The sequence below is a fragment of the Pezoporus occidentalis genome, unplaced genomic scaffold, assembly GCF_034315485.1.
Source record: "Pezoporus occidentalis ecotype Australia unplaced genomic scaffold, CSIRO_AGI_Poc_V1 ctg40, whole genome shotgun sequence".
NCBI classification, from domain to species: Eukaryota; Metazoa; Chordata; class Aves; order Psittaciformes; family Psittacidae; genus Pezoporus; species Pezoporus occidentalis.
Genome location: NW_026915725.1, coordinates 1,666,245 through 1,693,502, shown reverse-complemented (window position 1 = coordinate 1,693,502; position 27,258 = coordinate 1,666,245). Strand labels below are relative to the sequence as shown.

Here is a 27,258-nt window from a genome sequence, read left to right as displayed (position 1 = left end):
GCAAAGTTCTTCACCAGATCTTGTAATGAGAACAGTAGATTCTAACATCTGAAGGCTTAAGATGAATAATTACCATCTTCAGAAGAACTGCATAAATTTTTCATTTACAGTGGTGCACTGTGTCTCAAAATACTGCTAACTGCTGTTTTACAAGTTTTTTCCTCCTTTGTGGCGGTCTAAAAGAAAAGCTGCAGGCCATTAACTGCCAGCTTCTATTATAGGATACAATTTATCTTTATGACCTGTATATTGACATGTTGCAACTCTGCCATCAGACTGACACTTGAAAACATATATACTGAAGTTCAGACTGAAAACTTCAGCCATCAGAAGCCCTTCCAACAGGTCTGAGTACATGCAATGCGTAGTCTTGTGGACTGCAGAAAACATGTCTCTTCATGGCTTTCCTCTACCAGACGCCATGTGGAACTGACAGTCTTCAAGACAAACCCACTTATACCTATAAACACACTTCATAGCAAACAGGAGCATAATCTCCTTCATGTGGTATCATAATCACATACCAACCCAACCCAACAGCAAACAATTCTTAGTAGGAACTCATACAAAGCTATAGAGGCAATGCAAAGCATCTTTTGCAAAATGAAGACCCGCCACTCACAGCTAATCCTCTTCCTATCTTCAAAAGAGGAGCACCACAAACAGAATTCACAACTCTACCACATCTTACAATGCAAAAGAAAGGTTTTTTTTTTAAATGACACCTGGAAATTACACGTGTCTTAATTCTTTTCCCAGAACTCCCACAGATATTTTTTCTCTTTCCTGTACCACTCAATCTCCTCCAAGAGAATGATCGTATTTTCTTTTTACTCATAACCTTCTATAGCCCAAAGGCAACAACTGACTATCTTCCTCTGCCACCATTATTTCACTCGTTGATAAAACAATTTAAATTCCAATCATTTTAAATATATACTTCACCTGAAGCTTGCACTTCTTGTTTCAACAGCAGAAGGAAGATGTGCCTGAGAGCTTCTTGCCTGGTCAAATACAAATACGAATCCTTGCCCGGTCAAATACAAATACGAATCCTGCCTTGCCAAGATCCTTGGACTGTTATGGCTACAAGACTGCACTGGATGCAAACAGCCAGTTAAATAATTTAAAAGTTAGAGCTATTCCTACATTTTTATTTATTCATAGTTCAATTACAGAGGAAAAAAAAAAAACACCAACAAAAAAAACAAAACCAAAACCAAAACCAACACCCTAACCACCACTGCCAAACAGCTTTTCATTCCCATTTATTCATGCAACCAAAACCATCCGCTGCCCCCAACATTCCCTGTCCTGGATTACTGAAGTATTTCTTTATCAAATATTCTCAAAATATCACTTCTATTCTAATATCTTGGCTTGCTGGCCTAACTGGCTGAGTTCCTACACTAGACTCTATCTTCACCTTCAACTCAAAACAGAGATTCTTGGGTTTTTTTCTTTACCCATTAATTTGTCCTTTAATACTGGAAAACAGCTACTGAAACCCGCAGATTTTTCTTAAATGTTAAAGTCAACTCTTACGACACTGTGTGGATTACAAAATACAATTTTCCAACCACTAACCAGGAAGTGTACCCCTTTCCTATACTTCCAATTACAAATAAACTAGAGCATATCAATACAATAGGTATTTTTCTGATTTTTCACAAGACACACATCATATCTTATCCACAGATCTTTTGGACTTAGAGACATTAAACAGGAGAGGAACTAACTCAGTATATATGCAGGACCTCAGCTCAAATGAGGGGCATATAGGCACCAGCGTAACAAAATATTTACAGCAATTCCAATTAAAAATTCTGTGAACGACCATCAGCACATTCCCCCTGCTTCCTTCCTGGAAATGCACAGTTTGAGAGTTATTATCAAAAGCTAATTCTAAGCACCATATGTTATTATTTAATTCAGATTTAGTAATGATTCCCAACTCACTGAGAATTAGACAACCTAGTTAAAGCAACCCAATTTATAATTTCTAACATAAGGAAACTAATCAAAAATGTAATAAAAATACAAACATTATTAACAAGATTTTTTTTTTACAAGAAGCTAGAAATATCACATGCAAAAGGTATTCTCCCCTATATTTAGGTTCCTCTGAAACGTCAAGGGATGTCAAGCAAGTACAGTATCTAAGGAATGACAGATCTTAGCTCTTTAATTATTTGCTGGTAGCACAGTTTGAAGACTTTGTAACCAACAGCAAGACATTTTTCTTTAGTCAATATACTGTCTGAATATAAGCTTCATAAACATACCAACTGAAGAATGTCCTCGTCTTTTGGCATAACACTAAGTTCCAATATGCTGTCACTGAAAGAAATAGGAAAAAAAAAACCCAACCATAAGACATGAACTTTCGGAAAAGCTTTTCAGTTATTGTTACAAAGGTGATCCATTAAATTCCATGGAGTAAACCCGTTCAGGAACTCCCACACGAAGTTACAATATCAAATTACTTAACACAACAGAAACCCACTGATTTCCACTAGAACCTTTGCAAATATGAGTAGAGCAGGAACCTGACTGAAGACTACATCTGTGTACTCAGCAAAGTCAGTTTATTAAGCCAATACGCTTTGTCAGTTTTGATTTTATTTGTTTTGCGGTGTTTTTATTTCCTCCAGCCCTAAGGTTCATTAGACATTTGGAGCTTTTCAGACAAAACAGGGTGTCAAATCTGCGAACACAAGTTAAAAGTTCTCTCTTTATTCCATTTAAAACTAAAGTCTGCTAGCACTCTAAAATTGCTGGGGAAATGTTGTAACTGCCACATCATGTGAAAAGTGAAGCAACAGCAAGGCAAGCACTGACTTACACCTTTCCACTCCAATCACCTCCTAACAGAATCAACTTAAACATATTTAGTCGGTCAGATGACATCTGAAATATGGATGAAAAACATTTGCTATTTTTAAGTGCTGAGCCTGTCAGTCTGAATTGCTGAAACCAAAAGCAGGAGCGGCATGAAGATACAGAAATCCAGACAGTTCAATCAATGCAATTTAAATACAGGCAAAATCTGGACACTGAATGTACAATGTTACTCAGTTATCCAGAGTCAAATATTGTAAAATAGTGAACCTGCAGCTAGTATCTACCAGAAAAAAGCATTTTCACAAGCAAGAAAGAAGTATATGCTTGTAACACTGGATACAGAACACCTGAATTCATTACCTCATCTGAGACAGAGGAATACTCTGTTCACAGCCATTAAATGTAAACTGGAACAGTACAGAGAAGGGCTACAAGAGAGACAGCTTGTACAGACTTAACTAGCTTTAATGAAATAGAAAATGGAGAGATTATGACTTTTATTTAGAAATCTCACAGAACACGTCACAAGAAGAAAAGAGTATTTGGACAAGATGATCAATACCAGCACAAGAAAAAGTGCATACAACGTAACCTGATATATCAGACTAGAAATCACCTAATCTGTACTGGTCAGTGATGGCTTGGCTTCGCAAGCGAAGATTTGGGAAGGGCTTTAACCACGCTTACTACAAGCACGATGGCCAAGGGCAAGTGGGATATGCAAATCAAAGAAAGGCACCTTAGAAAATCAGGAAGTGTCCAACCAGGACTGTCATCTCCTGAGCAATTTCGAGCTACCCACGTGCTGGTCCGCCCGCATGCAAGGCTGGATCTGCAGCTACCCATGCACCTTGTCACCTACCGTTTAGACCCTCGCCTCTCCAGACAAGGGAGAGCAGGCCCTTCCAGCCTGTGCAGTGGATCTCCTAGGTGAAGCACGGCTTGCGCATGCATGACTGGCCCCACCCTTGCCACCTGAGGTTTAACTGCCATGGCCTAGCTAGCTAAGTGTGGACAGCAAAGTCCACAGGTTGTAGGTTTTGTAACAGTGTCCTTCTCTTTGATGGAAGACCATACAGGGCTAGACAAGTGCCATCAGCCCGGGTTTGAAGATAGGAGTTTTCCTTCTCCTTTGAGGAAGGCCTGTCTTCGCTAACAAAGATTCGGGAAGACCTTCACCCACGCACTCTGAACGAAACTGTCATCTCCAGGGTACAAGGCTGAGAAAAGACAAAACCAGCACAGACACTGGCCACTGACTTCAGGGTGCACAGAACAGTTTGTGAAAGCATTGAGAAGGACCTCAGTTTCTGACTTCTGCAGAAAGCCATCTTCTCACAAGTGTAACATGGGATTATTATGCTTTCTTATATGAAAAATGTGTTTATAATGTGGTTCCTTTTCCATTTGTTAGCAACTGCAGACATAAGGCTGCATTCCAAAATAGCAGAGTAAAGGTATTTGGTTTCACAATCTTCTTAAACCACAATTCATTTGGGAGTAGGAAAAAAGAAATAAATCTCCAAGCAGCATAAATTAGTTTAAAGACCAAAGATCAGCAGTGATAGACTTAAGTTTTTCTTTTTAAGCCTATGCACTGCTAGGAAAAAGTAAGTTTTCAAAAGCCTTTAAATTTTTTTTTTTTCAGAATACTGAATTTTAAGAAACACAAAAGTATTGACTTTTTAATGTGTGTTTACAATAGTATTTCCCACTTTGACTTAATGCACAAACAGCAAAAGCTACTTAAAATGATTCTTCAAAAGTAGTGTCAACTTTGGAAGTCAAAAATATGACAAATACATTGCTCCTCTTCAAGTACTTTTTATAAAAAGGAATAGAACTTGACACAGAACTCTTATATAAATACTTTGCGGCTTTTCTAAAAAAGTGTCGAAATCGATTTACACGGTCTAACACTTTCTTAGTAGCTGCCCAAAAGAGGAAAGGATTCCACTCAGGAACAATATTTTAAGTAGATAGTTATTTGAATGATACATAAGTATTTTATTTCAGTTTGTCTGCAGAATTTTCTGGAGAGTATTTGGATCTTCCTGCTTTACATTTTATGACATGCTCTCAGTGTTTTTTCAATTCTTAGATCAGAAACAAAAAGTATTACAGAATGCTTTTGGTGTATATACTACATGCAAATTCTGTATTATAAAGTGTTATTAAAAACCACCACACAAAATGGCTGTTTACACTAAAATATTAGAAACAGTATTGTGAATTCTCAGAGATGTAACGACTTTCATTACACATTTTGAGAGTTTTTAAATTTATTGTCTCAGAGTCACGAAACTAAAGCATTAATCACAAAGACTATCTTTTGATGTGTTATTTTGGATTAATGAAACAGATTCAAGAGCTGAACTCTGTACATTTGTAAGTAAACCAAACAATTTCAAGAATTTGCAAGGAGAAACAAGCAGAATAGACCTAATAATCCAAATTCCCCACAGTTCAAAAAAATAAGAAAAAAAAAGCTGGGAATCAGAATCTGTTTCTTGTTTTATTTAGAACTATAAATAATTAACAGAGTTTACATTAATAATCAATGTAACTCCATGCTGATTATGTGAACAGATGAGAATAAATTCTTCATGGACCAAACTTAACAGCTATTGGTAAAGTACAGTAGGAAACCCTGACTTAACAGTGATTTCATAATTAATCTTACAGGACACAGTTATTTCCAGCAACTTTTTTGAGGTGTGCCCTCCACCTTCCAGAGGAAGCAGTCTAAGTATTGCTTTGCTATGGAACCAGAGCAAAATAGGTAACATTCTAGACACAGCTTGAAACTTTTATGAGAATACAAAACATGGCTGAATCATACTTCATCATAAGCCCCACCAGAATTTATGGGATTCATTCATTTAAGGTAGCTAAGTTCTGATGTCTGCAGCATTATATAATGAGGACAAACAGCTACAGTTGAACAACTTTTCTAGAAAAACAGTCAGCAGCTATGGAAATTGAGTGATAAAATCCAAAAATCACTAAGTCCAGACTGAGTTTCACTTCAAAACAGCTGAACAGTTAGTGTGGGGGCGATCTCCCTCCTCAGAGATAAGAGATGATAAAATATGTCATATCCTTAAAAACTGCTCTGAAGATGATCACAAAAACAACAAAAGAATAAGCACCTACAGTCAGCAATAAGTTTGAAAGGGCAACTGAAAACGAGAATTACAAATTCTGTAATTAAAATGTCTAGAAAAGCATCACAGAACATACTGAGACTCTGTATGAAACTGTCTTTAGTCATGAATAAAGGATATTTCAATGGACAACTCAGCCTTTCAAAAGGCCTTTCATCAAGTTGCTTGCACAAAGCCTACTGAATAAACTAAGGTGTGCTTGATGGAAGATCAGCTGAGACACAAACCAGCAAGAACTGTGTCAGTGGGTATTTTTCAGTACGAAGAGTTCACTCAGAACTGAAGTTGTGCAAGATAAACCTATCAAGAACTATTAAATCAAGTGATGGAGATAAGACCTTTGCTTCAGCAAGTTCCTAAACCAAGGATTTCTGAGAAGTGGGCTAGTATTACCTGACCAAATATCACTCTATAACAGTTTCAGTGTTTTCACAGTCTTAAGAATCCATTTCTGGATATTATCGAAGAGGATATTGACGTAAACAGATCATTAGTCTGACCGAGAATAGCTATGCTGATGCAAGAACAACATGCTAAAACGACACATATACACCATGATATAATTTTACTTGCCAGGAAATGGCAGCACATGTGCAGAACAAACTGCTCTGAGCATAAAAATACCATTTTCAAGAATTAGAGAGATTATTCTTTAGTCACATGAGTATTGCCTACAAGGAAGATACACCTGATCTGGAGTTTTAGCTCTCCCTATGGATCAGGATTAATATTTATCTTAAGAGGTCCAGCTGCAAGACTTCCGGATGGTTATATGTTCTGCATAAAACACTCAAAGATACACATGAACTTTTGTTACCATCTTCTGTGATGTACACATCTGGCTCAAGGCAACAAATTGTTCTTCTAACTAACAATGGCATCCCTTCATCTTCTCTGCACTCATGGAAATCAGAGGGACAGATGCAGCAGTGCACTATGCCATTCCTGGCTGCACTAGATAACCGCTGATAAGGCCTTGTTCAGGTGTCCCTGGTTTATCCACAGTGGGCAGGGGTTGCATTCTGCTGGAACAGTCTGCCATGTACAGTCACAGGGTTGAAAATGAAACTTTATACACAAGGAGACCTACAGTTAAGAATCTCTGGCCACACAGGCCATTAAAGATGGGGCAACCATGGCAGGGGGGTTGGAACTAGATAATCTTTAAGGTCCCTTCCAACCCAATCTCTGATTTAACTGACTGATGTACCTGTTGGGCATGTAAAATAAAATCCCGTATCTTGGGATACACTACGGTACAATAGTTCTGTCTGTACAAATACGAAATGAAAAAACAATACATGGCTAGTGTTACCTCCAGGAAAGGTTATTAAAAAAAGACAGACCCCATCTTTCCAGCTCTTGTATAGAAAGTACTAATGACACAAAAAGCATTTCACTATACCTTGCTGTCATAACTTTGAACAGGTAAAAAAAAAAAAAAAAAGGGGGGGAGAGAAAAAATAAAAGGCAGGGATCTATTTATTTTGAATGAAATCTTGAATAAAGATTCCACTGTAATTGTAATATCAGGAACTTCATTTTCATACTTTAACTGTAAGCATACCTGAGTCTTAATGTGTGAAGATTTACTAAAAATATAACGTGATATGAGATGCATTTAGAGAACATTTCTGCATGCTAATCATAATACACCTTTCTAGATAACATATTATTATACTGGAAACTTGTTGCTATAGAAGAGAAACTGGCACTGAGAAAACTGTAAAAATGGGAGGCAGATATGAGGCATGAAAAGGAGTATTTAGATTCGTGTATGGACATGATTTAACAAGCCCTTGTGAGTTGCAGGAGCAAGTAAGTATCAGCATTTCCTCAACTCTGCAAGGCTCATCACTTACTGCAAAACAGAGGAAAGCCAAGATGTACTGCAGATGTTTTGCAGGTGTGCACTAGCATAACATTTTGCCTTTACCAGATACACTGATTTCTAGTTAACAGATCTCATAAGCAAGATAGATTTTTCTGTTGTTGTTTTTAAATTGACAGATGTGGTATGCATCTACCTAATCCTCCTCTTTTAACTTCAAACTAGCTTCCTCTGTAACCCTTAAGTGTGATTTGCTAACAAGGGACAAATACTGAAATGAAAAGACTGTGTGCCCAATTCAGCACATCCATACTCAAACCTTTCTCAGCATTCAATAAATACATGAAAACAGAATAGTAATAGTAATGTAGTAATTAATAATAGTAAATAGTAATAGTAAATTACTATAGTATTACTATTTACTATAGTAATAGTAAAACAGTGTGTATTAAGGAAAATTTAAAAATACAGTGACTTTTTCAGAACCATCATGTGGTCGTTTCCTGCTTAATATACAAAAAAATGTGGCACATAATTAAATATATTATCTTACCTGTTCTGTATTAAAGCAATGACTTGAGAATATGTCTTCCCAATAACACTTTCTCCATTGACTTTTATAATTCTGTCACCTGAAAAGGAAAAGTTTTATCTTCAATTAATTTGTCTACACATTTTTTTGATCATTTTCATTTTGTATGCCCATACCTCATGATATTCAAGATCACCAATACATTTAACTAAGGTTAGTCATCATTCAAAATAAAAAAAGAAGAAAACAAAAGATGCACAATACAACAACGTGACCTTATACAGGATGCCAAGTTTCTACTCGTTTCTCAGAACATTTTCAGGTATGGTATTTCATTCTACCCTTCCAAATGAATTACTTAGAAACTCACAGAAAGAAAACCACAAGCAGGTGTAAGCTACAGAAAGGCTCAAAGTAAAGGCTTCAAAATAAAGTTTTTGATGTATGGCAACATATACTGACAACCCTGCCTAATTCTTAAATGAACTGTAAGTAGACATTTCATTCCAGCACTTAACCTCAAAATAAACCCAAACTTTACATCAGAACACTGCCAGGTGTAGCTCTATACATGTCCTTTAATAGCAGCAAATACTGCAGTTCTGTACTACTGAGAAATAAAGGATGGATATTTTGAAAGGCTTCAGTTTACGTATGCACTTCTACCAGCTTGTTACCACCCTCTTCTTCACCTGAAAGAACTCTGAAAGAGATTTGTGTCTAACTTCTTAAGCAACGAAAGAAAGGCTGGTGGCAACATTCAATGCTTGCCAGCAATCCACATGACTGCCAGGCACCTGTGATGGATGGCAAACTCCATCCCTCCCACACACATACCTTATGCAATTAGGTATGAGAAACTGGACTTTAATGAATACAAAGTTAATTTTTAAATGCTCAGTACAACACCAAAGTAAATCCTTTCAAAAAGTTGCAAGAAAATAAATGCTTTAGTTTGTGCCAAAAAATACTCTTATTTACAAGCTCTGAACCATGTCCTGCTAGGTTCTGTAGCAAGACTGCCTCAGAAAACACCAGATCTTTCTCTGGAACTGAAAACTGGCTCTTTTCCAGGCTGTTCCAGAACTTGCCTGTGGATGTAGATCTTTATTCAGTATTTCCACTAAAAGCTGCAATTAGGAACATCTGTAAAGCAGGCCATGTGATCTTACCCATTCTTGTGCAGGTTTGGGGTTTTTTCAAAGAAACAAACTAGGTTACACACAGCAGTGGAACAAGCCTACTTGAAGTACACATCCAATGATCCTGTCAAAAATCTTGTGTGTAGGACAGTGCAGAACTGGTTACATGAAAGAAGTGGGAACAGGCAATTCTGAAAAATACAACTTTGCTCAGTTTCAGGAGTACATAAAGGGGAAAGCCAGTTCCTGTAGGTCAAAAAAGGATACTTAAGCATGAAAGCTTTTTCTAACAGCTGTCTATCAATCTGATGTTCCATTAGATACCTCTGATCAAACTAGAAATTAGTATGAACACACACCACCTCCCTTTCCACAAACATTTTAGTTCTTTATATTCTTGCATATAGACAGAACCATGGAATGGTTTGGGCTGAAGGGACCTTAAAGCTCATCTAGTTTCAAACCCCTCCTATGGGCAGGGACACCCTTCACTAGACTAGGTTGCTCGAAGTCCCATCCAACCTGGCCTTGAACATGGCCAGGGGTGGGGCAGCCACAATTTCTCTGGGCAACCTGTTCCAGTGCCTCAACACCCTTATACTGAAGAGCTTCTTTCTAATATCTAATCTAAATCTATCCTTTTTCAGTATTAAAACATTCCCTCTGGTCCTGTCACTACATGCCCTGGTAAAAAGTCCCTCTCCAGATTTCTTAAAAGACATAAAAAGCAGCATGAAGATCAAAACATGGGAAATCTGGCTGGCTGTATTTTAATATGATATTTTTGACTTTTTTTTTTCCATTAGTGTGACCATGAAACAAAACCAAGTTGAAATTAAAAAAAAAAAAACAAAACAAAAAAGAAAACCACAAAGATGATTCTACAAAATAAGAAATGTATACAGGGTCTGTATCAGAGGCCAAGCAATCCAACTGGATGATTATTCCCTGAGTGTTTTATAATATGATTTCAAGATACAGATATAGCAATATATTTCACCCTGAAGTTTCCAACAAGAAACAGTGGCATGACCTAATTGGATATAACTGCTCCCAGCAACGTGTTTAAGAAGAATATTCTGGTAATTTAAAAATTTATTTTCTGTTCTTTATCCTTGGCTCCTAAAAATCTCTTCTATGTCTAAAAATAAAGTATTCTGTACAGATTTCATCTCTTTCAATTTGGCAAACACTGAACAGAGTGAAAATTAACATGGCTCCTCAGTACAACTTCAACATATGCTGCACTTTATCAAGCCAAAACATTTCTTTATGTAACAGCATTAAAAGAATGCCAAAGAAGCCCCTTCCTGAATAACTACTTAAGGAGGAGTTAAAAAAGAAAAATGCCTTATTCTGTACAAGGAAGATCCAGCACTGTTTTTAAATTCCTGATCATTCTAGAACCTTTGTATTTCCTTAGGAAGAAACGTACAAAAATTATCCTATTCCAGTCAAATGCATGTAAATAACTGTTTTTAAAAAAGAAAATAACATCTCATTGTCAACACAACCACAATCCTTTCACAGAACCTATCTTTTGCCATATTTTTAAGAACAGAAACCTGTGTTGTGGGGGCATCCATCTACGTAACTTACTAACATTTGTAAGACCTCCCACTCTAACCTAGCTTTTTTTCCCTTCAACATTTAAGTAAAGGTGTGACAAAGTACCTGGCACTTCATGAAAAAATAAGTTTTCTCCTCTCCAGTTTGATTAAATTGAACAACCGAACAAAATTTTGTGAGATATAAACATGGATTGTTTCCATTTGATTTAAGGAGGTGGAATAATTTAAAGGACAAAAACATGAATGCTTTGAGGTTATTCATTTGTCACAGAGCAAAAGACAGGAGCTGAAAAGTGCTGTTTTCTTCCCCTTTCACTTCCTCCTCACATATTTTATCTTGTACTACTTATTACTTTTTTAAAAGATAATAAGCCAAAAAGACTAAGGCTTTAATGTCTTAATGTATTTTATACAACACTTCCTGAGAGAACACAATGGCGCTTGTGAGATTAAGAAACACTGGAGAACAATTTAAGAGAAGTTTCATACTTATAAAGGAAAGAACTACGTTTAAAAGGAAGACAGAACTGTGTGTTGAAGCTTAAACCATATTATATAGTTTACATCACATACACAAGCATGTCATCAGTGTTACAGAAAAGCAGTACCTGTGCACAGTCCAGCTTCAAAAGCAGGTCCACCTTCTTTAACTTGTTTAACAAATATGGTATCCATTGGCTCCAGTCTGTTTCTCTGTTTCCCTGGGGAAGAAAGTATAGCTGTTAATAGCATTCCATTAGATTGCATTACAAATGTTTTCACTTTAAGAATTGTTATGAAACGCAACCCTGCCATGTTCGTCATTATATTGAAGACTCAGGATCAATGTGGGTGAGGGAAGGAAGAGAGACCAGGAGTTTTAAATGCAACTACACTGAACATCTTTTATGTGTCTGAGGAAAAAGGAAAGGGGGGGGGGGAGGTGTATCTCAAACTTAAACTTGTGAATATGTTCCAGTAAGTAGTATTTTTCAGGTTCATGTCATCCTCATGCTGATGTTTACACTATTCAGTAAGAATTCCTCTTCTAGACTGCTATCTGACATAAGATATAAACCCAGACAAGCTGAGTAAGAACTCGCAGTGCAAACTGGAAAATAAAATTTTTGCATCTTTCCTTAGACGGGAAAAAAACCCATAACATTGGCTTATAGCCCACATGGAACTGAAACCGATCTTCTAACACTGTTTTTCAGATGCTCCAAGATAAAGTCTAACATTTTCTTGAAGATTTATCAAAAATCAAAAAGTAATGTAGAATTCAAAGCAAATTATAATGTCTGCATGTACTGTAGTATATGTAGTATCCATATATACACAACGCAGAAGTTAGTCTACAGTAGTTAAAAAACGTAACACCTCTGTATTCTTGCCTTCCCAGTATACTTTTACAGTGTATTTTTGATTCAACTTCTATGTGGAAAAAAGCTCATCATTTGAAGAGTTTTAATAAATTGCCCAAAACCAGACCTCCCTCTGACTCTGATTCACATTTTTCAAATATACATTTTAGCCTATTGCCTTCATTCTGCAGACCCTCAGTGTCCTGCCATTTTACCACAAAACAGTGGAACAAGATGGCTTACTCATATGGCTCTAAATGACCTTCTCAAAATAACTCCAGATTGGTAGAGAACAATCACAAAGTTGATTGGATAAAATCAGGTAATTGCTAAATCCAAAGCAACTGAATTATAAATCAAGAAACTCCAGCTGGCAGCTCAGTTCCCAAATACTTCAAAATTTTATTAGCAGGACACAGCTACAAGACGTACAAAATGCTCTTTGTGAGCCAAAGCTAATATCTGTCATCTTTAATCTGATGAATTAAGTAGACACTGAACACGTGAGAGCGTCTCATCCTGTGAGAGGCAGTCATGTTTCAACAAGGTTAGTCAAGTATAACTTACCCAGATGCCATGAACAAAAGGTTGCTTCAATGGCTTACAAGATATATGACCTTACATAGGACCACCAAACATCCTCCCAGTATTGCCACTCAACCTTTTAGTGAAGAGATACACGATCCCAAAAATATCAAGAAAAATAAAACTAATGCAGCTCCCATGGCACATTTCATTTATAACACTTAATATCTCATAACTCAAAGACCAAGGGGCTACCTCAGTTTCCTTTACAAATGCTCATCAAAAAAAAAAAATAATAATTTAGTGGCCTACTGCCAGTTTGCTTAACACTCAACTGCTACTTCATGCCTTGTCCATACTTTAACATGCAAAGCAAGAGGTCATGCAGATAAGGTTACTCCTGTTCAACATCCAACACAGAATACCTTTCATACACTTCCCACTTCTGACGTAAGAGGGGACAACTGTATCAATTTATGAAGACCAAAGACTGAAGGCTTCCCTAAGCATCCGATTTCTGACAAACCTGCTAGCTACACCAAGAGGTTCTTCAGCACCATAGGCTCTTGTTTCAGGTTTTCACAGCTATCTGATAGACAGACTCTGAAAGCTAATTAGGCATTAAACTTGGTTCTTTGTCCTAAATGCAGAAGGACACTATATTAAACAGTCATTCTTCTTCCCCAGAAGGTGAACCCCCACCCTAAAGATCAATGTAGAAGCAAAAAATTGGCATGAAAGGTTTAAAGTGTTATTTACATTGTCAGGTTCATTTTACAGCTCAGTAACATCCAAATACAAGACAAAAAGAAAAGCTAGGACTCCCAGGCTTTAGCAGATTAATACATGTTCGTCATTTCTCCTTGGTCTTTCACATATTTGGACACAAGCCAAAACTTTTTCCCATCAGTAACATAAAAATAAACTTTCTTGAATACATAGCTTCAACGTGTATGTTTTATACATTTTTGAGTTTGAAATGCAAATGAAGTTAAACAGTATTTTTTGAGAGTGGAAGCCAACAACACTTTCTTCAGACCAACTGAGTGGGTATAAACCTTGTGGATGTGCACTCAGTCATTACAGAAATAAATTCCAAGTAAAATGAACAATGTGGTAACTTGCCTAATGTCTCAAAATCTAACAATTGCTACACTTCAGTTTAACTGTGCCTAAATCTCCACTGGCTCCTTTTTGCACCCAATCGTCCGGCAAAAGCAAGATACTGTTCAGAATGCGAGCCTAAACTTCCCCACCTTCCAAAGTCCATCATCTAGAGCAGATTATAACAGTGAAACTTTTACACTAAGTTCTCTGGCTTTGCACTACATAGTACCAGATCACATTCACAATTTTCCTTTCTAGTACTGACAGGCCTAATTTTTTGGAACACACCAGCAATTCCTTACAAGGTGATACAACAATTAGCAGTAAAGCAGCTCATACTACTAGTCTGTTAGACATGTAGTCTTATTTGCCAGTGCTTTTCCTGTGCTCATTACTGTATATTACTTTACCTCCTCCCTACTTTTGTAAACAACTTTACAACTGAACATTACACGGCAGGCTAGCATGAAATAAGACAGTTTCTCCCAAATCTTCAACTGCAAGTGAAAAACAAGACATCACACACACAAAAAACGGGAAAGCACAGGATGCCAGGAACACTCACATACACAAGGAGACAGCAGAGATGAAAACCACAATTTCTGTGAAAAAGAATTTCATGTTTACTTCATTTCTCCATTAGTGCAGCTATAAGCAAAGGTGCAGTCTTCCATAAGAGCAGTAAAAGAAACAAATATATAAAGTTGCTAAGTACACAAGCTAGCAGACCAGAAACTGAAAACAGTCCATAAAGATCAAGATGTCTTTTCCTTTATCAGTCTTGTTAGCACGGAAAGATCTCAAGTATGAGCAAATGGTCACCAGTCAGGAAAAATTAAAACTCAAGTTACTGTGCAGGCAGTAATGTAGTTTTATTGACAGAACAACTAGAATATTCTGTGCAGTACAACTACTAGCTTAAGTGATGCTATTCAAACAAAAACAAACCTCAAGAGCAGGCAACTGTTATTTGAACACCATCAGAAGTAAGTAAATAAAAATGAATCACCAAGTATACAGAAGGCTCAAGGCAAAAATTCATTGGCTTAAACAAGGGTAGTAAGAAATCAAATACAGTCTTTAGTCTATGCAACTGAAATTAAGAAAAGTAATCTGAAGAAGCATGAACTTCTAAATCAAATGCAAGACATACATTGAAAAGCAGTTTACTGCAACAATATTTTTCCTAGCCAATACAAACATTTTCACGTCAAATAAAATAAGATTCATGTTTAATAATAAAATTCTCTTTCCCTTTAATAAAAGGGAATATTAAAAAAATCACTACCCTTAAACAGAACTGTAAAAATGAGAGTTGATAACATTCATAATTTACTTAGATGGGGGTCATATACAGCAAAACTTCTAATTCCCCTTACTTCACAAATAAATCAGTTTTATCTAGGTGCCAATTCTAAATCAATCCCCTAAAATGCTAGTTTGGAATACAGCTGCTGCATAGGGAACATAAGTACTACTACCAAATGTAGTAACCTTGAGTTAGTTTTTCAGCTACTCTCTGCAGATCAGACAGTATTAATATACTGCTCCACAATTCACAGAATGCTTAGGGTTGGAAAAGACCTTACAATGATCTAGTTCCAGCCAGCCTGCCACAGGCAGGGACCCCTCACATTAGACCATGTTGCCCAGGGCCCTCTCCAACCTGGCCCTGAACACTGCCAGGGATGGAGCACTCTGGAAAACCAAATGACATGGCAGAAGTTATATTACCAAATCTGCCTAAACGCTACAAAATAGCAACACACACATCACTTCTCTTTAGTTATTAACCTTCTGATATAATACAGTCAGATAAAAAGATCCAAATCATAAAAACTACACAAAGGACAACTCTCTGACAAAGAAAACTTTACATTTTGAAGAGGGGAAAAAACCCACAAAAGAAACCAACCAACCCCCATACCAAAGTGCTGTCTTTATGACCTGAAGAGCACAAACCTGCAAGTGTTGCAGGGGACAGGGCAATACATACTTCCTTATACAGACTCTCTTAAGAATCCTCTGCTTAAAAACATGCCATTTCTTCTCTTCCTAGAGGAAAAAGAAAAAAATCTTTTGCCCAGGACAGCTGATCTGTGCTTAGAAATCCTCATCACATAGGAATGCTACAGCTTTGTAGGAAGGCTACAGTTTTGTTAGCCTTACGCAGAGTATTTTTACTCCTGGCCCTATGCTCAGCAGACAGCAAAAGGGTGATTGTAATTTTTATATTAAAGAATTACCAATGCCATAAAAACCCTCAAATTAGTAAATCAGGACAGGCTCTTATGTACATCTTTGACTCAAGAGGGAGAAACATTCCTCTTCAACATGAAGATCTACAAGTATGCTTTCGGACAGCCATGGCATTTGAACTCCACTGATGCAACAGTGCTGAGTGGCACTGATTCTTGGGACACCTTTTAGGCAAAGGAGGACAATACATACAGATAAAGTGAGATCTATATGAACCCTGAATCAAAAATATGCTAATCATTTCCCAAGCTACTCAAAAATAGATGGCTGACAATACAGCAGTACTTAGATTTATTGATATTTCATTTAATTAAACATAAAATCACAAAACTGGCAGGATTACATTTAACAGAGAGAGTCCAACTAAAGACAATCCTGGATTTTATAATCTGCAAACTGAATTTCACACACAGTAAGCATTTCTCCACTAGCAATCCATTGCAGAGAATGAGCCCAAAGGTCACAGCCCAGCCCTTACAGTTTATTGCACTCACTGTCAAAATACAGTGCCAGGGATGAGCCTCTAAAAGAGGATGATAGTAAGTCAAATAGCACTGCTGAGTCATTTAGCAGAGAAACACCTGGCATTCAACTCTGTGACAGAGGAAACATACCCTCTGTTATTACTCAAAGCACCTCTGACATTTTGATTAGGCAACTCGAAGATATTTCTTGTTTTACTCACTCTTCTCTTAAACCATTTGACTAATAGAACCTCAATTCTATCTTCATGGCAGGGTGGGGAGAAAAGAAAAACAATCTGGCACTGTTATGGAAAACATGTAACACAGTTTCAACTTAACTACAAACTCTTCAAAACCATGATTCCCCTTTGCATTATTTGCCAATATTATTAAAAGTTTTTTCAATTCTCTCAAACCTGAAAGAAAACCTTTTCAAGTTTAAAACTTGACCTATGATTTAACAGTCTAGAGGATTTACTGTAGTTTTGAGATAAACGCATAGCCATTCAATTTATATCCGTTCTAGTGAACCTACAGACTCTCCCATAAATCCACAGAAATTCTACTTACACAGCACTGCATTTTTATTAAAAATCAAAGATGAGGTAAACTCAACAGTAGTTACTCAGAGATGTTACGTTATGTGACAACTTGGAAGGCCACTTTGCTGGACATTCTGGATGTATTTTAAGGGAAAAAGAAATCCTCAGGTTTTGGCCTCAGTGGAAAATTTAAATGAGCCCTCTTCCAACACTCTCACTATTTAGTGTTAAAAAATGAAGGTGGATTAAAAATCCGTTAAAAAGGACAATTTACTGTGGCACTATCCTAAAGCATTAGTGTTACGTACCTCTTGTCCCTTACTCCTAATTCCACTATAATACACCCTAGGACCGTATCATCCCAGCAACCTATGATTTTGCCAAAAAGATGCTTTCACATTCATTCCCTTGCTCCATTACCACCGGCACAATTAGTTTATTTTGTAACAGACTGAGCTGACAGACGATAATGTTAAAAAACGTGGGATTAAATTAACTCCTGGGAGAGCACAAACTACATCACAGGAATCAGTCTGCTGAAAGAAATGAAACATAAAATACTTGAGGCATTATGTAAGCTGCAGCAAGGAATTAAAAAAAACTCTTCCTCCTTTTTTTTCCACTCAGTTCTATAACATCAAACCAGACTTGCACAGAGCTGAAGGAGCTCAGGTCATATATTGGAACTATTTAGCTTAGACTACTGAAGGGTAGAAACTGTAATCCATAAAAACATTTCAAAAAATAGCCTGTTGATCAAAAATTAACAATCCAGAAACCTCAGTGAAAACAGATGTCTGAAGTGTCATTAGGAAGCACATGCTCAGGCTCTACAGAAGAGGACACCAAGCAATACACCTAAGATGCCTTTCATTATTTTTTTTTGGGGGGGAAGATAAGCAGCTAGTTGCTATAGATACTTCTACACAGAAATAGAAGAATAGCAAGAATACCATATTAAAAAAGAAAAAAAGATACTGAACTATAATTATACTAGATTCCCAGGCACTGTATTAAACATAAAATAGTTCTCATATGAAAGATGAAATTCTTTTCAGGCTATTTCTATATGCTTCTTGCAATGTATTTAATCATGATCCACAAGCCACACATTTCTGAAGAACAACATGGTTTAGGACACGATACGAGAAATGACCAACCCGTTTAACATGTACTAAATGTGTATTTTGCTTCAGGAAGTCTTTAAAGGACAACACTACATCCACCGTATTAAGTACACAATGAAATGGCATGGAGGCAGCATGGCAATGGAGATTGCTTTCTCCAGTACCTCTTATCACATGTTGACAGTACAAGTTTTTAATATGAAATATTAATATTTTTAACAGGTATAGGTATTTTTCAGCTTGTCTCCAAATAGTCCTACATTGCTTTCCTGGGAGACTTCCATCTGTGAGATCTTTTAAACAGAATTTTGAAATAGAGCAACTCCAAGTTAATACAAGCCGGTCAGTATAACAGAATTTCTCAAGAAAACAGTAGAAGCTGATTAAAGTCTCCATGCAGTGAGAATGGAATCCATAAACAAAGATCTGCATCTTTAACCTGTTAGAAAATCATTTTAATAGCTTTGCTTAAGGTCATCAACCTGGACAGTAGAAGTATAAAAGAATAGCAACCTTTCAAATAACTACAAAATTTTTAGGGTAAATCTGCAATGATGCCCTTCCAGGAGGTAACAGTAGGCTGAAGTCCCCCATAAGGAGCAGGATCTGCATACGTCAAGCTTCCACTGCTTGTCTTAAGAAAGCCTCATCTACTTCTTCCCTGATCAGGTGATCTGTAGCAGATACCCATCAAAATGTTGCCCACGTGGGTCTGCCTGCAAATCATGACCATAAGCTCTAAGCTGGCATCCATCCCAAGCCAGAGCTCTACATACTTATACAAGCTGAGAACAAAGGCAACTTGGCCTCTGTGCTCTCCCAACCTGTCCTTCCCAAAGAGCATGTCCTCATCCACTGCAGCACTCTAGCCAGCTCCTGCAAGCTATCCCACCTGCAACTGCATGAAGACCTTCAATTTCTCCTGCTTGCTCCCCATGCTGCTTATTTGAGTGCACAAGGGATTCAGAAAGGCCCTCAAAAAACACATGGGAGCTCTCACCATCATATTGTCCTGTCAGCATTCTTTTACGTGCATACACTTGAGGTGGTCCCCTTCTGCCCCAACTGTTGACCGTGAAGTGTCTCCTGTCCACAGCATCCTAACTTCTTCTTTGCCTGACAACCTGATCCACCACTTCCTTACTTGCTTTTGGCCATCATTTCTTTCCTGTCTCACTCCCAGTTTAGAGCTCAGCTGAACAAATTTGCATTACCTTTTATTCTAAATGCTGTGAAATCTTACTGCTTACCAAAAGCAAGATTAATGCAAGCCAGGAGCACAATCTAAAGATATACTAAGAAAGTTGCCCTAAAATTCTATACCAGAACATAAAGCCAGATAAAAATATTTATTTCACTGCTAGAATACATCAAACCTAGTACACCCTTTTATCTTCTGCCCTCTAGGCCTAATTAGGTACTCAGCTCCTTTGAAAAAAGTATTCGAGTGCTTTCATAAAAGGCAATAGCAACAGAGATGCTCTTCTCCACACTCACCTACTCAAACCTGAAAACGCTGAACCTGATAAAAATCTCAACTTCTAAAGGTAAGCTTAACCTGTGAGAAGGGCAAAGAAGAAAATGCAAGTAATTAGAAATCCTCACTCAAAACTGACAGAGAAAAAAGACAATTTTGCACTGGCGCACACTGCTTCACAAAAATGGAAAGCTCGAATCCTCTTAGCTTCATAAGGAAAGCTCAAGTGAATTAAGCGAATTATCATCTACAAACTTCAAAAGAAAAATTATCATTAAGATACTTTCATTGTTAATTAAGACAGAGCTTCACACAGGCAAGTTTTCCCACCAAATTTGAAAGAAAATACATGAAATTTGCCACTAGATGGCTCTTCTGCACGACATATGCACTGCACCCTGCCCAGCAGTATGCTCTTCTTCCTCAAGCTGTGGAAGCAACTGGTGCTTCAGCACCAAGGGACCCCCTCCAGCCACAGCCAGCAGCCAAACAAACAGCTTCCTGCTGCTCCAAAGTAGCTCGATCTGATCTTCCAGTGTTAATTATTTTAAGAACCCTTGTGATAATCCGTCACAGAATTTCTGGCGTATCCACTTTTGCTAAATTAACATGATGTTTGTGAACATGAAAAGCAAGATACGCTTCTGATTTTCTCCTCACAGTCTACCTACACACCTCATTTGGGAAGACGAACAACTTACAGCAATGTAAACAGACATCATTCCATTCACTCCCAGCCCCCAAGATCAGGCTGAATGCTGGAGAAAAATCTTACAGACTTTGTCCCATTTTGTTATGTTTAAAGGTGTAACACACAGAACTGGCAGGTTAAGTTCTACTGACACCTACATACTCCATCTCAAAGCCGTATCTTCCCTTTCCAGAAGGAGCACAAGTCCAACCTCCTCTCCTGCTAATGAGAATGTTATCTTCCCAGAGCACTTTGTGCCCTCTAATCTGTATTTCAAGGCATACAACGTACTACGTTGCTATAAATAAGCCATAGTTGAGCTATGATTCATAGTTTAAGTAGCTACACAAAAATTTCCAGAAAGTAATCTTGCTCCCACCTGCACCGCTCTCATAGCAAATCGAGTATGTTTGTTTACGGCTGTTCCTCTAATGAAAAACAAATCTCGGGTAACATTTTAGATACAAATGTGGCTCTGTTTATCTTTATCTGACCCAGTTCTCCATGTGAGAAGTATACTGCAGAACCTTTTCTCCAGACCACAAGTGGTATCTTCCATGCTGGTTTGGCACAGAGGATTGACTCCTTTCTCTTCCTAAAAGATTATGCTTTTTATTTTTATATGCCAAAAGGCACAAAGGAGGTTACAAGTTTGGGGAGTGAATAAAGGGTGATAAGGAACAGGAAAACACTGACTTTTCACTGTTTTAACAAGCAGATGATGACAGCTGAGTAAAAAGAGGATGAAATGTATGAACTCACCTGCTTCCATAAGAAAAGTAAGAAAGTTCAAGCAAATTCATATTTCCCAGAACGCTTCTAATAGATCAGTTACACAAAAAAAGAGCCCTCAAAACCTGAAACAAAAGTTGAGACACGTTCTCTGTCTTCCAAACAAACCAGATTTTTAAAAGTACACTGAAACCAGGTACCATTCTCTGCTACAGTTTAAGGAAAATCATAACCCACCAGTGAAACAATCATTTGCCCTATACTGCCTGAGCAAAGGTCCCACCTTTGAACAGGCCTGTCCTCAGTGAATTGCACAGCACTGCCCAATGAATCACAAATTGAAGCACATTACACTTGCATATGCAGCTAATCCCACCTCTGCTGTGTGCCTTACTATCATGAGAGACTGGGAAGAACAGAAAGTGGGACAGGGCTCTCAACCTGAAAACCTTACTTAAATCAACACATTTTTCACTTTTTAAAGGAAAAAGTAAGACATCAGCAAAAGGGACTCTGGATGAAAATGTAGCTAAATAACAAACAGAAATTTAAGTTAAGTGGGACTGAGATGTAGCACAAATTAATAAAACTCCTGAATTAAGAAAGAGCAGACACAGGCAATGTGAGTGGAGAAAATCGGGGGGGGGCAACAGGATGGGACACACAACTGACAGGCACAACCTAAACCTTGAAATAAGTGATTTTTCCATCCCTCCTAAATTAAGTACAAGAATTTTATTCACACATCTTATCTGACATCACTGAAGCATGTTTCACAGATCTCTTAAAATGTACATAAGAGTATCAAACCTGATGAAATAAGTTAGATCAGTGCTATTAAATACTGAAGAAAGCATCATGAAGCTAATGAGGTAACATTTTTTTATCTTCTGTTTTTAGAACAGTTATGTACCACTTCTGTGGATCATTTTTACCATCACAACCTACATGAGGTTTCATATACTTAACGTGTTGCTTTTATTAAAGCTGCAGCAAAATTAAAATTTCACACTGACTGCTCTCAAGCACTCTAAAATGCATGTATATAAATATATCCATGAGACTCAAACCCTTTACAATAGTACTTCTCACAGATAACTCTGAATCTTACATGCAGATCAAATTAGGAGTGTGAAAGTTTAGTACTAAAAAGGTTTCTTGTCGTCTTGTCATATACATGACAAGGCGATATCTACACAGCACAGAAGTGATACAGAACATTTTAATTAATAGTGTCCAACAAACACCTACACTAAATAGGTGAAGATAAAAGACAGGTATTTTCTTTCTTTTGCTCCAATGCCATGGAATTCAATCAGCTTGATGGTCACACTGAAGTGATCATACGTTTCAAATTCTTAGATAGCTATTGAAATGTATTACACAGCTGAAATGCTCAACATACTGGATCTGCGAAAGAATGAAACTAAGACATACCTTGTCTATTCCCATTCTCTTCATCCTAAGAAAAAAGAAAAGAGTTCATGTTAAAAAAATCAATAAATGGAAAAAAAATGCACAGGCATCTATCAGCTATGAAGACTTGCAGAGAACTTGTAAGATTAAGCCTGCATTCTCCTACCTTGCACTTTTACAAATACTCAGCTTTATAGAATTAAGGTTTTCATTCTGACAATGCGGAGTTATACCCGTCTTAAAACAACTAAACAGCTTTATGAAAACTTCCCACAAAACATGGACAGCATTACCTGAAAACAAATGTACCATACCAAAACCCTCGAAACATCGCCATGAAGCCTAACACTGCACTGTGTTGCTGCAAGCATGTTTCCACTCTCGAAGCCAGGCAGGAAAGGTTATACTTTTATCATCTAAGGACTCAAAGCTAAACAATATGCAAGAGACATAAAGTATTCTGCAAGCTTGGAGTACGCTTCCTGAAATTTGCAATATGAAGTTTGTTTTGCTTTTGCTACTACTACCCATATTGTTTAAGGATGCAAAGATGTCTTTTCTTTCTCAACTCTTTCACAGCATAGTAAAATTTCAATTTAAATACAATTTCTTAGACTAATATGCATGTATTATTTGGCAAGTATTTCTAGCAGTTCACCTCAGCTAATTGAAACAGCTTCATCCTGAACTAAAGAGGAGCAAGGAGATGATCGCAGAAGTTATTTTCATCTATATATTTTCTCCTACCTTTAAATGGGTTAATTCCAAACTTCTAGTTCTTTGTATTCAAAGACAAATCACTATCTTTTTCATATTAAATATTTTTGAAGCAACTGTAAGCTGATCTGAGCAAGCCATTCAAAAGACTTGAAGAGAGTTAAGACCTCGATATGAACACTAATGATGAGCATGAGACAAGTCTCTCCTAGGCACAATACATTTCCTGCAGGATGTACAGAAGTTCTGCTGGACGTTTTTATAAGATACCATGGAAAGCTAACTTTAAGAAACAAAAAAAGACAACACAGGAATACCCCAAAACACCAAGTTAAAGAATTGGTACTCATTATACTTTTAAAAAGCCACTGTTATTGTCACTATCACCCAAACTCTAACAGCAGCAAACAATATAACCTCAAGCTTGTCCTGCCTGCTCTGTACTTTGGTAGAAGTACCGCACTAGTAGACGAATACTGTTAAAATTTATCACTGTATCTCTTGAAGCCCTGTAACAGCCACCTGGTTTTGAACTCTGATCAGCAGCAAACAGTTGTTCAAAAAGGCTAACATCTGCATGTCTCTAGTTTCCACCCAATCTGTCAAGTGAAAAAACAACTTTAGGACTTTAAATATTAGAGCTGATAGTCTGGAAAACAGGGGTCATGCATAGGGAAGGCTACCTGTTTTGATGCTATAAAACAAACAGAAATAATGATGGAATTGAAAAGTTATCTAATACAGAGATGCCATCATTTATGAAATGCTGCAGTGGGTTTCTCAGTTTGTCACTGGGTATGCAAAGCTCTGTAATAAAAGACAGCTGCAAAACACCATTTTTTCATGGTATCAAGCCAGTGAACTCAGGCATTTAAAACCAGAATGCTTTATAACGCAGATGTTTTGGAATTAGCTTTCCCTCCTGTATTTACCTCTTACACACTGCACAATGTTAGTATATGCTGCTTCCATACCTAAAGAGAAGGTTTTCTTTTATCATCTTCTTGCTTCTCTGACTGAACTTGGAGAGCAGACTTCATATGCAAAAAAATCCTCACATTGCTAACAAATCCTAATAAACATCTGTTATTAACAGCATAATTTCATGTCAGCTTTTTGCAACACTAGCTTAAGAAAACTTTCACGCACTCCCTATTCACTTTCTTAAGGGAAAGGAGGCATGCGAAGCAAGGAGAATACATAATGGATTATTCCTGAATGTGCAGCTATTCCCAGTTTGGTGTGTGGCCCCACACAAGCACAGCCAAGCACTTCTGCCAAAATGAAATGTGTTAAGCTGCAGTTTCCAAGACCATCTTTCACACTGTCTTTCACACAGGGCTGTCCCTCCCAACAAACCTACCAGACAACACTTCCTTCCAAAAGTGTTCTCCATCACAATGTTTTTAAATTACTTAATTAATAAAAATTACAAAGACACCCTTGATTTGTAGTTAATGAGCTGTCTTGTGCAGGAACCAGATACTAGAACTTAACACAGTACCCTGAATTTGACCTTGACCTGCAGTACTATGTACATGTTGAATGTTAGATGAAAGTAAATCTAGTATAAAAATAGAATATATGTAATAAAAATACAAATAGTGTAAATTAAATCTAGCATACTGATATTTAGGATTAAAATATGTAGAGATACTTCTCTGAATTGATTATGACCAATCATGTTCAATCATTTCGATGACACCAAGTATGGCCTGTTTTCCATTCAGATGTAAATGGAGAAAACAAAGCTTTATGAATGCCCTTCATATGCAGTTGTGCAGGTCACTGTTCCCTTGTCACTAAGTTATCTAGTTTTATTCTTGAAACTCACCATGCTTATTCATGTGTTGCACAATTGTGTTTCACATCTAACTGAGGTAGCCCATAGCACCAGTTAGAGCATTGGTACAGTTACTTTACCAGGAACTGTAGTTTCACATTGATAGCAGTGGAAGTCTAAGAAAGGCAGATGTCTATAAGGCTAGAAATATCTGCAACTAGATTTTACCCTCACCAAACCCTAAGTCTCTTGGTTAACATGATTCCACCTGTTTTACTCAGGTTTTGAACAGTTCTTTTTAGAAAAAAAAAATCAGTAGCATCATGAATAATAAAGTTCAGCACTGTCTTTCTGATCAGCACTGAAACGAAATCCTTGCTGAAGTTCTGCAACATTTAGAAACATCCATGAGATGGACTAGGTTAAGTAGAATTTCAGCTGTTTGACAGTAAGCTGGACTTTGCTTCTGCACAAAAGTGACCCTCATTCTGCTAATCTGGTGCTCTGTACTTCTGCGTATCAGGAGGAGAAAGCCTCACAGCAATCTCCCTACCAAATACCAAGGGAAAGTTGTGCCACCAGTCTGGGAAATATTAAGGGAAGGTTCACCTTCCCTGCAGAACTGAAGAGTCACCTGAAGTACTGAAAATAACTCAAGGCAGGTGTTAATATATTAAGACAAGTGTATTTTGGAACTCTCAACCTAGTCCTCTTACTTTCAGTGAGCTTCTCAGAAAACTAAAACCAAAAGACTTTTCAACTGAACAAAGGTTTTATTAGATTAACAACCAGAACACTGAACTTATTAAGAAGTAAATAAAACCCCAAGACCTCAAATACACCCACACAGAGAACAGATTATTAAATATATGCATAATTAAAGACGTGTATAAAATAACATCCTCTCTTCTCTACTCAATACATACTTCGGGGTAGGATTCTTTACTTCCAAGAAAATTCACCTCAGCGGCTTTCCAAGCTGCATCCTTCTCTAGTGTGTAGGAAGCTTTTCTTCCCCACAGAATATCCAGCTGTAGTGTGAGCTTTACCACACGCTGCAGTCTAGAAGCATTATATGCTCTCTGTCCTACAGATACCCACTGTTCTCCCCATGTGACGAGTCTTGTCCTCTTCTCCCCAAAGGATTCCACTTGACCTGTCAACAGCTTTCTCAAAGGCACACAAACTGCAAGCAACAGGAGCCAAACTTTCAAAGCAGAAATTTTCACTAGGTGTTTCTGAATTGGAACCAAGAGTGGGTATTAACAAAACAGCTTGCCTTGCAAGAATTCTAAGGAAAGGAGCTAGAACGCAAAGACTTCTCTGTAGTAAAAAAAGACCTCTGCACTGATCTATAGGGAAAGTGCCATCATCAGGTTGATGCCTGGAATAATGAAAGTACTGTGGCTCTGAGAAACTAGTAGGGGGCCGAAGGGCAGAGAAATCACGATTTGCCGCATGTCAGGATGAGGCTGACAAGAGGTGAATTTCACTCTGTGCAAATGAATCTTAGCATCTTTAGATGTATCTGAATCCCTAATAAAGGTATTACAGATATTAAAATAATCTCATTATTTTCATTTTCAAATAAAACTAGACAGAAATAGGAATGAATTAACCAGAATGAATTAATTCTGGCATACTGGAGAAGAAACAAGAGAAAAGGCGCTAAGAGCTCTCTTGCAGAAAAAGAGGGAGACAGAACTTCCAAGACATCTCAGGATTTACAGGTATCAGGCTCACTACATACCGTTTAGGTCTCTCTCAGACACCATCAGGTGTGAAATGGAAGTGAGGGGCTGACATTATCTTTTCTCTTTTCTATTACTTGCCCTTCCTTCCGCCTATCTCCTTCTGCATGTGAAAAAGATATCGACCTCCTCAGAGAGATCTAGTGATACATTCAAGGAAGAAACCTATCCAGTCACTTCTTAATTAAGGAGATTAATCCTGCTCATGCTGTTTATCTTCACCTTCAGCATGAATAG

General features: G+C 37.4%; 1 protein-coding gene across 6 annotated transcripts in view; it reads right to left on the bottom strand.

Annotated features, from left to right (window-relative positions):
- Positions 1 to 27,258, bottom strand: part of ARHGAP21 (Rho GTPase activating protein 21) — a 113,130-nt gene that overhangs the window by 35,715 nt on the left and 50,157 nt on the right. For all 6 annotated transcript variants that reach the window (XM_062633595.1, XM_062633594.1, XM_062633596.1 and 3 more), the window contains 4 exons: positions 22,792 to 22,816; positions 11,696 to 11,788; positions 8,396 to 8,474; positions 2,286 to 2,340 (listed from right to left, as the gene is read on the bottom strand). In XM_062633595.1, coding sequence (XP_062489579.1) covers positions 2,286 to 2,340; positions 8,396 to 8,474; positions 11,696 to 11,788; positions 22,792 to 22,816 — 252 coding nt within the window. The remainder of the gene's footprint in view (positions 1 to 2,285; positions 2,341 to 8,395; positions 8,475 to 11,695; positions 11,789 to 22,791; positions 22,817 to 27,258) is intronic.